The sequence below is a fragment of the Conger conger genome, chromosome 7 (assembly GCF_963514075.1).
Source record: "Conger conger chromosome 7, fConCon1.1, whole genome shotgun sequence".
In the NCBI taxonomy this organism is placed as follows: domain Eukaryota; kingdom Metazoa; phylum Chordata; class Actinopteri; order Anguilliformes; family Congridae; genus Conger; species Conger conger.
In genome coordinates this window covers 27165707-27181019 of record NC_083766.1, presented here as the reverse complement: position 1 = coordinate 27181019, position 15313 = coordinate 27165707, and the positions used below count along the sequence as shown (strand labels likewise).

Genomic DNA, 15313 nt, shown 5'->3' with positions numbered 1-15313 from the left:
TGTAGATATGTGTGTGGGGGTGGGGGTGTTAAATAGTTATATGTAGAATACCATACTGTTCAAAATCTGCTTCAGCCCTTTTTGCACTCAACGGAAAATAATAAGAACGCTTGGACGTTTTACTGCTAAACCGTGCAGAAGAGGTGTAAATCCCGCTTGCCACGTCTAAAACGAACATTTTCTGACAAAAATGCATTACATTTAGCTGGGAAGACGCGAAGGAGGTGCGGAAAAGGACCGCGATCGGCCGGATCAGGACGGCGATGAGATGGAAGGGGTCGGAGACTGCAGATCTCGGCAAATTCAGTGAGCTCATTCTCGCAGGACTGGATGGAGGGCGGGGTTTTACAGCATCATCGTTTCAGTGCATTGTACCGCTGCTGATGTTGGGGATCGGAAAAAAGACAAGCCATGGATACGGATCCGAGGTATTTAGGCCCTATAGCATCGCGGAGATTAATTACACGGTAAGGACAAGGCATTTCCCCTATATTTCGTTTAAATAACAAATGATATTGAACGCCAATGTTTAAGCTCGGCGTTTGGTTGAAAAAAAAGCAGCCGTCTGTTAATGCAACCAGTTTAGGTACCGCTAGCTAGTTAGCTAGCCAATAATCGATTCATATTGTAGCCTACATTTCCATTGCAGTATAATTGGGGTCATCGTTTTTTGAGTGCATGTATTGTTGCGAGAAATCTAGCCACCTATTTTCCCCGAAGTGTGTGAACTAAAGTGGATATGTGGAAATGCTATTCGTGGGGTAGCCTACAAGCTTGGCCTGTGCCAAAGGATGCTTCAAGCATTTCAATGATGACAAGTGAAATGCTGGTAGCTACTCCGGCTGGTGAGGCTGAGCGTATTTTTCCCAGGCCATTTGAAACAATGTATTGGCATCTTCCACGACCAGCTTCGCTTGGCTGTGGTAATAGGATATGGATGGGTACAGTTGTTGAAGTGCTGTGTTTTTTCAACGCTTTGAATGCAACGTTAAGGACAGCTATCAGTATATTTGCTATCGTGGGTTTATTTCCCCTTCTTTCCCATTTTGCACTGTGAAATCCACCTGCACTAGGCGTCATAACCACGGCACAGTTATCATTTCCGCTTTATTGTTCTGTATTAGGTGAACTACTGCACGAGCCTTTAGCCTGCGTCTCAAGAATGAAAAAGATCATTATTACTCTACGTACAACATCAATTGTTTAATTGATATGTATTGCAGTCATGGTCCGTCGTGGTTAATAGTTTCAAATGCAATACACTTCATATGTTTTAGTCATGATTGATGCTTCTCTACAGTATACTTAGGTCTTTATGTGACCTTCATTCATAAATATTGGTCTATATGGTCATGTGCTAGTAACCTAGAACTTAAAATTATGTTGTGCTAAGTACAATAATAATTTAAATGCAAATGTTATAAGCGTGTGTAAGGTAATTTTTTTGTGTGTTTTTATTTATTTATTTATTTTTTACTTGGTTAGCTACTCAATTCTATAACTTTGACTAAATGTTAGCTGCACCAGTACCAATCTAGCTTTCAAGCTTTTATGTAATGTCATTCATATTAATGGTGAGCAACATGTACAGTATACCATATGCACAAAAGGTCATACGAGACTATTGCTTGGGATATTTCTGAGTGAAATATCTAAACTATTAATTTTTAAAAATCTAAGATATACAATATTATTTCTGTATCTATGATGGCATATTTTTTGTGGTAGCTCATTGCTGCTTGGCAACAAAGACAGTTACTGTGTGTATGGCAGGAGATCTTTGAATTCAACTATTTGATTTATATTAATAGTTGGACAGAAAGTGTAAGATCGGATAGTATGTTGACATGGTATTTTTTATTTTGATTGTAACTCTCGTATACAGGAAATATCCTATCTGTGACATATGATATAAGATAATAATTATACACTCAGTGAGCAATTTATTAGGTAGACCTGTACACCAGCTTGTTATTGCAAATATTTAATCAGCCAATCATGTGGCAGCAACCAAATGCATGAAAGTATGCAGACGTCATCAAGAGGTTCAGCTATTGTTATGACCAAATGTCAGAATGGGGAAGAAATGTGATCTAAGTAACTTTGACTGTGGAATGATTGTTGGTGCCAGACAGGGTGGTTTGAGTATCTCAACTGCTGATCTCCTGGGATTTTCATGTACAGCAGTCTCATTTTAGAGAATGGTGCGAAAAACAAAAAACATCCAGTGAGCAGCAGTTCTGTGGGCAAAAATGCCTTGTTAATGAGAGAGGTCAGAGGAGAAGGACCAGACTGGTCGAAGCTGACAGGAAGGTGACAGTAACGCAAATGACCACACATTACAATAGTGGTATGCAGAAGAGCATCTCTGAACACACGAGTCAAACCTATAAGTGTATAGGCTACAGCAGCAGAAGACCAATAAGTCTAAAAAATTAGTCTAATAAGTACTGAGTAGTAATAATAAATACCTAATAAAGTGCCCGCTGAGTGTATGTGGTAATTGTTCAACATTGACATTTTATTGTGACATTGGTTGTGAAACTAACAGACTGGAGATCTGTCTCCAGAGGCCACTATTTGCTGTTTATATGTTCAGAATTGCCAGGTAGCTGCTCTTTTTACTTCAGTCCAATGTTCCGGATTTTGGCTGATTCTGGGTTTCACTTACTGCAGTTATCTGCCTAAGTCAGTAATCCTGCTTTGTGGAACACTCCCCTGGTCTGCCAAGCCTAGAATTTTAAATGTATTACTGGAAAATAATTTGGGGAACAGAAAAAAAAAAACATGTTTCTGCAAATCCCCGGAAAATCATTTAAAAATAATTGTGGCCCCCGATTAGTGCAAAATATAAGGCACTTTTAATAAAAAAAAGTGATTGATGGCAGACATACAGTAAGCTTTATAAATGTGTAAAAGTGCATTGAGCAAGGTAAGGAAATGCCACTAAAGTGAGAGATAGTTTCTTCACAGTTTCTGTTTCTAGCTGCTGGGTCAGTATTCACAGTAAGCTGGCTGGCAGTGCATTATAGTTTTATGGTCTTCCTATTTTCATTTTTGTTTTTATTGACTCTATTACACGAGAGCACCTACTTACACTGCAGAGTTCCTACATACACTGCAGCCTAGCCTACATCTAGGCTCTCCAACTCCTGGTCCTAGAGGGCTGGTTTTTGTGATTTTTTTAAAATCAGCAGCTGATGTAGGCCTTGATTGTACGGCTTTAGCCAGGGTGGCATGGTTGTGCAGTGGATCGAATCCCGGCTGGGATTCGTTCCGGTGTGGAGTTGCCCCTAGTTATGAGTGAATGGTGTGTGTACCTGGTCCAGGGTGTTTTCTGTCCTCTCGCCCAATGCATGCTGGGATAGACTCTAGCCCCCCTGCAACCATGACCAGGAATAAGCAGGTTAGATAATGGATGGATGGACTCTTTAGCCAATCAAATTAAGCCCTTAACTGCAGGAACGCATCAGACGCTGGCAGACCCTGCAGGCCTCCAGGACTTCCTGGCCTACAGGGTGGCTCACTACTTGAGTGACAATGCTCTCTTTTCAGTGCAGCCAAAGTGGTTGTAAACAAGCCATCAAGCATAATCGTTTGACTTGCGATGATGGTTTTTAGTGGAAATACATGTTTGCCACATGCTTACAATTATGTGCCCCTACTGGCTGCCCTGCTAACATCAACCTCAAAGCGTTTGTCCTGTTCGCCCTCAAGTGCGTGTGGAACAGCTGCTAGTCTATTAAAGAAGCCCACGGCTGACTGCAGAAACCTCTGTTTGTGCTGTGACTTCAGAAAGGCCGGTGTAAATATTCTTCCTTCATGGTGTAGTGTGAATTGATCGCTGGCAAAATCTCCCTTTTTACTTACTTTACTCATATATGCAGTTGGCCACTCTGGAGAATTCTTACCTGAGCAAACCTCAGGTGTAAACAATACCTCTAGAATTGAGTCTTTGTACACACAGGGGTCCTGTTGGTCAGTGAATAATGGTGAGTGCAGTTAACACTAGTGCCTGTGAACCTGGCAGTAACCCTGGCCTGCTGACATTATTAGTGATACCTGATCCAGATGCTCCGATTGATTCCTGTCTGATTTTCTTCCTCCTGTGGTTGTGATGTAGTGTCCCTTCTGCTGTTAAATCCTGGTTTTCTCCCCACTGTCGAGGCACTGTGTGCCGGGTTCTTAGAGGGAGGGGGGCAGGCGGGGCGCAGAAACTGGGTCACAATGCCAGTGTGGCTGTGTTCCGCCCGGGAATTGGGCCGCGTGTTTGACAGCTCTGTGTTTTCATCTCTCCTATCGGGGTCCGCTGTCTCCTTGCGGAATATCTGCTGTCAGGGAAAGGTCAAGGGTGGTGACAGCCGCTCATTCCTGAAAGAGGAAGTGGATATATTATGTCCATTCAACACAGTGATGATGTTGTTGATGATGATGATGATAATTTTGATGGTGATAATGTTGTTGATGATGATGATGATGATGATTTTGATGATGATAATGTTGTTGTTATGATGATGATGATGATGATAATGTTGTTGATGATGATGATGGTGGTTATGGTGATGATGATAAAGAGGATGATTATTATTATCTCCTGTATAAGGAGTTTGATGCAGGCCCAGCCACTCAGATTAAGACTAGGAGCCTCTATGTTCACACAAATGGATCACATTAACAGTGACAGGCTCTTCATCATGAGAATTACATCTTCACCATCTTATAAGGGGGTGCTTATCTTAGACAGGATTTACTTGCCCAAATGACTCCAACAACGGCAATATGAATTACTGCGGAGCTGGGAATCTGCAAATAATAATCCTGCCTCATTCATGCATCTCTGGTTAGAAAACCCCAAATGTAGCTGTGGGATATTTTTGCGTAATACGTCCTTGCACTAATATCTGGAGCAAGTTAATAGTGTTAAAAGTGAAATAGCCTTTCCGTACTGATCCGTGAAATAGGTAATAAAAGTGGGCAGACTCTGGTGGGTTGTGGGTAATTGATTCTCGCAGGGTCGGCTGTGAGGACCGGCGGCGGGCGGCGCAGCGGGAAAACGCGCGGACGCAGGGCGACCCGCGGGGCCTGGCGGATTCGCGCTTCTCATTAAGCCAATCGCGCGCGCTTATAATTTGGCTAATGCACGGCGCTGAAAAATTTATCTAAGTCGGCGGTAATGGATAAAAGTGCACACGGGAGCAGAACTACCTGGGAGCGAGGCACTCGCCCTGCAGCACGTATCCGTGCCGTCAACAGCGCATTTAGCCCGGTGATGAAATTAGGATGGGAAACTTACGCGGCGTGTTGTTTTAATTTTAACATCCCATTTCTAGCTCCCGCTTGCAGATATTGAAGGTTGTTTTTTTCCCCCCTGAATGTTCAGTTTCTGGGTTAATACGGTATTAGCTGCCACGGGTCACATGACCCGGGCCCAGCAGAATATGTAATCAGGGAAATGTCTTTCTCTGCAGTTCCCTACCACACTCCAGACACCACAGTTAGAGCATCACTCTAGGAAATAGCTTCAGCGGGTAGAACAAAATAAAGTGTTAAGCCATTAAAAACGCTGTGTTCTTGTTGCGGGTGCACACAAATTCACCGGCTCTAGTCTGCAAGAAGTGTGGGGGCAACATTTGAAAGATTTTTGATCACCATCTAGGCTTTGCTGGTTTCATGCCAAAGGCCTTAACAAATCCAAGTTATTAAGCATTACTGTCTAATGTGTCTATTGGGTCTCTCTGCCTATTGGATATGATCTTTGGATATGATGTTTTGTGCCAAATTAGGGGTGAGGTGAAGACCTGCTGGATGGTAGACCTCCAGGAACAAGGTTGGGCAGTCCTGGATTGCATTCATACAAGAAATCCAGCTTTGGCCCTAAACCAGAGGGTGTTTGCACTATGTATTTGGGCTATATTCATTTCTGTACTTTCCATATGTAGGTCAATGATATTCACTCTATGAAAGACATTTTTTCCCCCCTTTTCTGTTTTGAGTGTCTTTTGGAGTTATAGCTGTGCCCTGTACACCCCCACACAAGGCACAGTGCAGCCAGAAGCTGACGTTTGCACCCCTTCAAATATACTGCCGTGGGATAACCAACAATCCAATGAAAGAAAATGGATTTGCACTCAAAAATGGATTTTCCAAGCTTGTAAAAACAAACTGTATTTTTATACAGAATTGACATTTTGCACAAATGTTTTGGCTATGCCTTATTCAGTTCAGGCTGAACACCTATGGCATTCTACCATCTAATAAACAAGGTAGGTGTTTGTGCAAGATGTCTATTCTGCATTTGTAAACAACAACAAAACTTTAAAGTGCAAGCCATTGAATTCTTTCCCATTGAGGTTGTTTTGATGAGGAAACTTAAGGAAGCGTGGAGGAGCATGGTGCTTCCTGCTACAGTGCTGACTCCCAGCCATCCACACAGTTCTCGGACAGATCTGAGTCACATCCCTGAGTCACATTATGGGGCGACCTTGGCTCAGGTCAGGTAAGAGCAGTCGTCTGGCAGTCGGAGGGTTGCTGTTTCGATCCCGCCCTGGCTGTGTCAAAGTCACCCCAGACGCCTAACCTCAGACGAGCTGGTTGGTGCCTTGCATGGCACCCAGTTTCCGTTGCTGTGTGAATGGGTGAATGAGAAGGTCAGTTGTACAGCGCTTTGGATAAAGGCTTTATATTAATGACAGCCATTTACCATTTACTCATCGAGGCCAGCTGATTGGCTGTGAGTGCCTGGCATGTGACTGGGAGGAGCTGGACTCACTGGTAGTAACAGACCAGGGCACTCTAACCATGGATTAGTAGTAGCATGGTGGCTCTAGGCTGGCCCCACAGCACTGAAGAGTCCAGCCCCCTTCCCTCTTAATGAGAAAACATGAAAAATAATATGGACACGCCCTTATGAAAAGACAAATAATATGTAGTTCAAAGTCTGTGCTTGTGGTTTATTCTGTTTTTGAATAATGCATGTGAAAAATAATGTCTCGTAAAAGCTGATTGGCTATGGCTGTACCCAGATAAGGATCTAATAAGCACAGATTGTGGGGCAGCCTATAGCCTAGTGGCTAACTTTGACTGGGACCCAGAAGGTTGATGGTTCAAGCCCCAGTATGGTCACGGCAGTTGGGCCGTTGAGCAAGGCCCGTAACCTCACATTCATCCAGGGCGTCTAATCAACTGTAATTGGCTTTGGATAAAAGCACTAGCTAAATAACTGGGATGTAGATTGTCATTTCAGTGCTGGGTTTGGGAGTTGTTCTGGAGGGCTCTACTGCTGGCAGGCTGAGCGTAGCGGTGTTTAGTCGCGGATGGCAGCCGCTGATGCAGTGGAGAGGACTGAGCCCCCGCGTCAGTAAAGGGGATTTATGCTTCTCCTCTGGAGGGGAGGCGATGCTGTGGGCCTCTGCTCAGTGACTGAGGCTTTGAGACTGAGGATCGCCATGGAGCTGCTGCCAGACCTGACTTCTAATCGTATTTCTTTTGGATTCCAATACTTTTCTGCATTTGACTAAGCTTGTCTGGCGTTTTGGAACAAATGAAATTGTGCTGTAAGTGTAAACCCTGCCAGTGTGGATGAAAAGTGTGTCAGAATGGAACTCTGAGGGAGAGGCCTCACCAGTAATATGAGAGACTCATTTGGTCTACTGTAAAATGAGAGACACAGTGCACTGCCTCATTCGGCCTACTGTAAAATGAGAGACAGTGCACTGCCTCATTCGGTCTACTGTAAAATGAGAGACACAGTGCACTGCCTCATTCGGCCTACTGTAAAATGAGAGACACAGTGCACTGCCTCATTCAGCCTACTGTAAAATGAAAGACACAGTGCACTACCTCATTCGGCCTACTGTAAAATGAAAGACACAGTGCACTACCTCATTCGGCCTACTGTAAAATGAGAGACAATGAGAGGAATGGCTGGAAATCGGACTGGAAATGGCTGGCCCTTCTCACCTTGCTTTCCTTCTGGAAGGATGGGGTTTTCTGCTCTGACATCATATCCTCTACTGGAGAAAGAAGCACTTGCAGCAGGGATCTCAATCTTCAGCCCTGGAGGGCTGCAGTCCCTTGCTATCAGCACCCTATTTTAGGCCTTGGAAACATGGTGTGAAAAGCTATTTAGCCAATTGGCCATTTAAATTAAGCTCTAAGGCACACCTCAAAACCAGGGGACACAGCGGCCCTCCAGGGTTTGACTTGCAGTATCGGCTCAGGGTGGTATGCTCTGCAGGCCAGGAGGAAGTGGAAGCTAAGCCCATCCTGCAGCCCTCAGGAGATAACCAATCAAAGATCAGAACTGGTACACAGAGAGGGGCGGGTGGGGTCTCCGATGACTGACAGATGGGCCATCTTCAAGTAGTGCATACGCATTGGTGTTACGTACAGTCACGTAACTTTGGTTCACATGGAAAAACTGGCTGTGATTGGAGTGGATAATTATGTCAAAGTCAATAATAGGAAAATGTTATCAAGAATAAAGGAGAGGAAAGAAATAAAACTTTTTCTGCCATTTTGTTACATCAGACTTGCAAAGAGCCAACATTGGGTGAGGAAGGAGAACGATCCGGAATGTTCTAGATATTGTGGGTGAAAACTGCATTCTATGTAGTGCCGCACATGAAAGAGTTAAAATGGGGCTTTAGTTAATTCAGTTGAAGATTGTTTTCTTTGGTTCCAAAGCTGTGCATTTTATGTTTGCCGTGCGGGAGTGCGGTAACTGCGTGTGTACCCATTACTGACTACAATGCAGCGCCTGATTGGGGCGCCACGGTGGTCTGCACGGTGTTGGAATGGAGTTAGCCTCTTACCTTCTCCCACGATAGGCTTTCCTTATCGTGTTTTTGGGAGATGAGTGCTGGCCCTCTGTTCTCTGTGTGTAATGAAGTGTGCCCTCCATGCAGTGTAGGAGAGGCGCGCGTTTTACAGGCCCATAGGGGACGTGGGGTGGCCCCAGTCAAGCGTGAAGACCCGCTGAAATTGAGAGCGCCTATCTCGGCCTCGGCGCGCATGAGAGAGAGCGAGAGAGAGACGGAGAGAGTGAGGCGGCGTTATTTGAGCCTGTATTAATCACTTCTGTTAAATTCACTGTGTGTGACCTGCTCCACTGTGTGCTCAGTCGTAATGAAATGCAAACCATGTCAACACTCAATCTTTGTGCCAAAATAAGGGCCTATCTGATGGTCTTGGAGCCAGACAGGCTGTTGTAGATTTTCTGTCTTTCTGCTGCACTTTTACACTCTGGGGTATCAGCGTTTTGAAGACGCATTGCTCTCCAAGTAGCAGTATCAGTGTCATTGCCATTGTCAACCCTCCGACTCTGCCATTGTCAACCCTCCGACTGTCAACCCTCCGACCTCCCAACGGGTACCTCTAATGCATTCTCCTGCTAATTGAGTTCTTTGTGTGTCTGAGATTTGATTAAGATCAGATCTTAGCCCCTCTGAGAATCGTCCCACTGTGGGTTATGGGTCGAATCCCATCTTGAAAATACGGATTTACTGGATAAAAGAACACAGCAGACAGACTGTTACATGGTGCAAGACTGGTACCCCCAAGGTCGCAGATTTGATCCCCCAGTGTATCCACAATAAGATCCACACAGCTTTGGACCCTTGAGCAAGGCCATTAACCCTGCATTGCTCCAGGGGGGATCTTGCTTAGTCTAATAAACTGTTAAAAAAGCATCAGCTAAATAACATGTAATGTAGGGATTGCCTCTTGCTTAGTCCAATCAACTATAATTCCCTTTGGATAAAAATGTCTGAAAAATAACGTAGTGTAGGGATTGTCTCCTGCTGAGTCTAATCAATTCGCTTTGGATAAACGCATCGGCTAAATAACATGTAATGTACAGTTTGTGTGGTTCGTCTCCTTGTGGCCCCGGAGGTGGCTATTACGAGAAGGGGTGGCGTTTTGGCCTGTTGGCTTCTGGCAGTGTGTGCAGTCTATGATGTGCAGTATTGTTCTTTCACACTTTTGTCTCCCACACATTTACATAAACACAGTCCCTGTGGGTTTTAGCACTTGGCTGACAGTAATGATAGCCGTATATAGCGCATCCACGCGGCTGAAAATAACATGGAGAGGCCTGAAGAGAAAGAGTGTGGAGCTTTACCCAGAGAGCCGTGAGATTACTGCACTGAACGGCTGCAGTCTTAGAGCGGAACATCACCAACGTCATCACATTCTATTCTGTTAAACCAAGGGCTGATTATTGGAGGACATCTTTTGCAGTAGCACACAACATGGCTGCTGTGGTCACATGACACGGGGGTGCATCTTGTTTATTTTTCCCGTTTTTTATTTTTTTGGGAGGGGGGGCGGTTGTTTTTTTTGTTGGTGAAAATGGCTCCTGCAGGTCTACAGATGGTAACAGGAGAGAGAGAGAGAGAGAGAGCGCGGAAGATGGAGAGAGAGAGAGAAAGAGAGAGAACATCCTGCCTCCGTTTCCATCCCTGCCGAAGACAGAGCTGCAGTGTGTGAGGGAGGGGGGATGGGGGCTGCGGTCCACGTGTTGCCAGGGAAACGCCCACCCCCCCACCCCCCCACCGCATCATAGCCCTTGCATTAACTCCAGCCTATCATGGCCGGCCGTTGTCATATCTCCTCATGCATGTACACCGCACTGTTCTCACCATGCCACGTTTTTAACAGGGCCATCACACGTCCTTATGCATGGCTGTGTTCACCTTCAAGCCCGTTGAAACACTCTGGAAGTCCTGTTATGCAGTGTATGACACAAGTGTGTTTTCATAACCACAGCAATACTGTATATAACTTGGACATGCATTTCTGTGTGTGTATATGTGTGTCTGCAGGTGTGTGGATGTGTGTGCATGCATTATGCCCTAAAACCCAGATCTCTACACAGATCACCTGATATGGATGGAAATAAATGCCCTCAAATTAAAGCTGACAGTCTATGCTTAAACCTCCTATTCATAATTTAATTTCGGAAGCCATTACACTGAACATTAGTACATACAGTATAGAGCCAAGACAACAGAAATGTTTTCTCTGTCCAAATGCTTACTGTATCTGTATGGGCTTGGGTTTATGTGTTGGTCCACATGACCAGCGAATGTTCCACTTTGATCAGTCAGCCTCCCCACACTGACCGTACCTATCAGATTCCTGTCGCTGTTGTTACCTTTATCAATCCCTCGTGGTGATAATGATTTTGGGGGTGTTCACTAAAACAAGCAGTATTACGGCGGACCGAAAGGCTCCCATCCCTGGGTGACATTAGAGCCAAGATATGTCATAAAAAAGACAGGGATGTCAGGGTTATCAGGGTCCTGATTTAATCTCATACTGGCAGAATGACAGGCCTTCTGTTAGATTGTAGGCCTTTGTATGGAGTATACGGGAGTATAACTTTCAGATGTAGGGGTGCGTAGTATCCATGTTCAGCACGACAGCTGGGGAAGGGAGATGAGGGTAAGGTAAAACTGAGTTTGCTTTTCCGTGGCTCAGATTTCTTTTTCTTTTTTTTTCTTTTTTTAAAGTTTTTATTGCGACCGAACGGTCAGCCTCTGTTCAGTCATATCGACCGCTGCCTCCCCGCTCTGTTTGCCAAACAGTTTGTTACTCGCAGTCCCAGAGACAGAGTGTGCGTGTGTGAGAGTGTGTGTGTGTGTGTGTGTGTGTGTGTGTGTGAGTGCGTGTATGTGCATGCATGTGTATGTGTATGTGTGTGTGTGAAAGCACACACACATGGTCCCGATCTCTAATCATAATCTGCATCAGTGTGAAGCTGGAACAAAGGAAAGTCTCATGTTTACAGAGCACAGTATGTCTGAGTTCAGAGATACTGTCCCTTTTCTGAAGGCCACTCCACTGGTGAAGTAAGGGCTCTCTGTTGATAAATGATAAAAACTTAAGATGTGTAGATGTGTAGGAAGGAGATTTTGCTTAAAATGTGAGTTCTGTAGAGCCCTGAAATGGAAGCTGAGATGTGACCGCATTCGTGGCTCTGTTCTTACCCCCCCAGGTCCTCTGAATGCTAGGATAATGGGGAAGAGGAAGCACTGGAATCCTTGGAGGTCCTTAGTTCATTTCTTTGAGGTGGTGGACATTTCCGAATGAAAGTATTTGATCCGTAGTATTCGATCCAATGGCGAAGAAAGGACGTTCAAAGGGCGAGAAACCCGAAGTGGTGATATCCGCCCTACAAGCAGCCAATGAAGATCTCAGGTCCAAACTGACTGACATTCAAATAGAACTGCATCAGGAGAAATGCAAGGTAGGATGAGTTTATAGACACCATTTTGTGTTCTTTCCTAGCCTCTATTCTCATCATGGTGTCTAATCTGCTGCAGCATTGGTTTATTCATGATTCATTCATAATTACACTTCATTGAATAGTTCATTTAATATTTATTTAATTGGGCCCTTGTGTGTTTGTGTAACGTCCTTTCCTGCCCATCCTCAAATATTTATGAAATTATGGAACCCTTTGAAGAATAAGTCTTTTGGAATGTTTTTCCGCAATTCTAAACCAGTGTTCTAGAAGAGCGCTTCTCAACTCCAGTCCTCAGGACCCAATTGCCAGAAGGTTTTTGTTGTAATCAAGAACTCACACAACCTTAATCACTGAATCAATCAAACCACCAAAATGCCCTTGATTAGTTAAATCTGGTGTGTGAGGTCCTGGTTACAACAAAAACTTTCTGGCAAATGGGTCCCGAGGACTGGAGTTGAGAAACACTCTTCAAGAACTCTCCATTACCAGTAGTGATTATTGCATCAGCATTAGAATGTTCACATAAGATAAGAATGTTCTAATCATGTATTTGTGACCTCACACCTTAATGGGTTGGATTGTGATGTAACCGTGTCCATAGATCGCATGTGGTCTGCCTGATTATGTGCGGATGATAAAACACTGCCCCCTGCTGGTCGCGGTCCCCCCGCTGCAGGTGAGCAAGCTGGAGCGCGAGAAGGTCCAGGAGACCAAGCGGGTCCGGGAGCAGGAGCAGCACCGGCACACGGCCACACTGACGGACCTGCGGGCCAAGTGGCACGAGGAGAAGCAGAAGGAGCTCCAGGCGCTGAGGGAGGCTCTGGTGCGCCAGCACGAGCAGGAGCTGGCCCGGAACGCCAAGATCAAGGACGGGGAGAACCAGAAGCTGAAGGCGGCGCTCAGCGCCCTGCGGGACGGCAGCGGGGAGAAGGTCCGCACCGCCCTCACGCTGGAGGCCAGGGAGGAGGCACGCCGCTTCTTCGACTCGGAGCGCGTCAAGCTGGTGCAGGAGATCAACGAGCTCAAGTCCACCAAGAAGCAGACGGACGAGGCGCTCAGCAACATGATCCAGGCCGACAAGATGAAGGCCGGAGACCTGCGCACTGAGCACCAGATCCACCAGGAGCAGATCTCCAAGATCAAGTGGGACTGCGAGCGCGACATCCGCCGACTGGTAAAGCCATACATCTATCTATCCACCTATCTATCTATCTATCTATCTATCTATCTATCCACCTATCTCTCTATCCACCTATCTATCTATCCACCTATCTATCTATCTATCCACCTATCTCTCTATCCACCTATCTATCTATCTATCTATCCACCTATCTATCTATCCACCTATCTATCTATCTATCTATCTATCCACCTATCTCTCTATCCACCTATCTATCTATCCACCTATCTATCTATCTATCTATCTATCCACCTATCTCTCTATCCACCTATCTGTCTATCTATCCACCTATCTCTATCCACCTATCTATCTATCTATCTATCCACCTATCTATCTATCTATCTATCCACCTATCCACCTATCTATCTATCTATCTATCTATCTATCTATCTATCTATCCACCTATCTCTCTATCCACCTATCTATCTATCTATCCACCTATCTCTCTATCCACCTATCTATCTATCCACCTATCTATCTCTCTATCTATCCACCTATCTATCTATCCACCTATCTATCTATCTATCAGCCTATCTATCTATCTATCTATCCACCTATCTCTCTATCCACCTATCTATCTATCTATCCACCTATCTCTCTATCCACCTATCTATCTATCTATCCACCTATCTATCTATCTATCTATCTATCTATCTATCTATCCACCTATCTCTCTATCCACCTATCTGTCTATCTATCCACCTATCTCTCTATCCACCTATCTATCTATCCACCTATCTATCTATCTATCCACCTATCTATCTATCTATCTATCTATCCACCTATCTCTCTATCCACCTATCTATCTATCTATCCACCTATCTCTCTATCCACCTATCTATCTATCCACCTATCTATCTCTCTATCTATCTATCTATCTATCTATCTATCTATCCACCTATCTCTCTATCCACCTATCTATCTATCTATCAGCCTATCTATCTATCTATCTATCCACCTATCTCTCTATCCACCTATCTATCTATCTATCTATCTATCCACCTATCTCTCTATCCACCTATCTATCTATCCACCTATCTATCTATCCACCTATCTCTCTATCCACCTATCTATCTATCTATCAATCTATCTATCTATCCACCTATCTCTCTATCCACCTATCTATCTATCTATCCACCTATCTATCTATCTATCTATCTATCCACCTATCTATCTATCTATCCACCTATCTATCTATCTATCTATCTATCTATCTATCTGTCCATCTATCTATCTATCTATCTATCTATCTATCTATCTATACTGTCTATCTATCCACCTATCTATCTATCTATCTATCTATCCACCTATCTATCTCTCTATCCACCTATCTTTCTATCCACCTATCTATCTATCTATCTACCTATCTATCTATCTATCTATCTATCCACCTATCTATCTATCTATCTATCTATCTATCTATCTATCTATCTATCTATCTATATATCTATACTGTCTATCTATCTATCTATACACCTATCTCTCTATCCACCTATCTATCTATCCACCCATCTATCTATCTCTATCTATCTCTATCTACCTATCTATCTATAGGTATATATCTGTCTATCTCTCTATACTGTATACTAACTGAGCATTTTATTAGGTATTTATTAGACTTATTTATTTTTACTTATTGGTCTTCTGCTGCTATGGCCTATCCACTTAGAGGTTTGACGCATTGTGTTGAGATGTTCTTCTGCATACCACTTTTGTAATGTGTGGTTATTTGCATTACTGTCACCTTCTTGTCAGCTTTGACCAATCTGGCCCTTTTCCTCTGACCTCTCTCATTAACAATGGTTTTTGTTTTTCGCACCATTCTCTGCTAATTCTAGAGACTGTTGTGTGTGAAAATCCCAGGAGATCAGCAGTTTCTGCGA

The 15313-nt window shown here is 44.1% G+C and overlaps 1 protein-coding gene across 2 annotated transcripts in view; it reads left to right on the top strand.

Annotated features, from left to right (window-relative positions):
• Positions 1-330: 330 nt before the first annotated feature.
• Positions 331-15313, top strand: part of jakmip2 (janus kinase and microtubule interacting protein 2) — a 32165-nt gene continuing 17182 nt past the window's right edge. For both annotated transcript variants that reach the window (XM_061248116.1, XM_061248115.1), the window contains exons 1-3: positions 331-467; positions 11999-12250; positions 12927-13424. In XM_061248116.1, coding sequence (XP_061104100.1) covers positions 12122-12250; positions 12927-13424 — 627 coding nt within the window. In that variant the 5' untranslated portion in view covers positions 331-467; positions 11999-12121. The remainder of the gene's footprint in view (positions 468-11998; positions 12251-12926; positions 13425-15313) is intronic.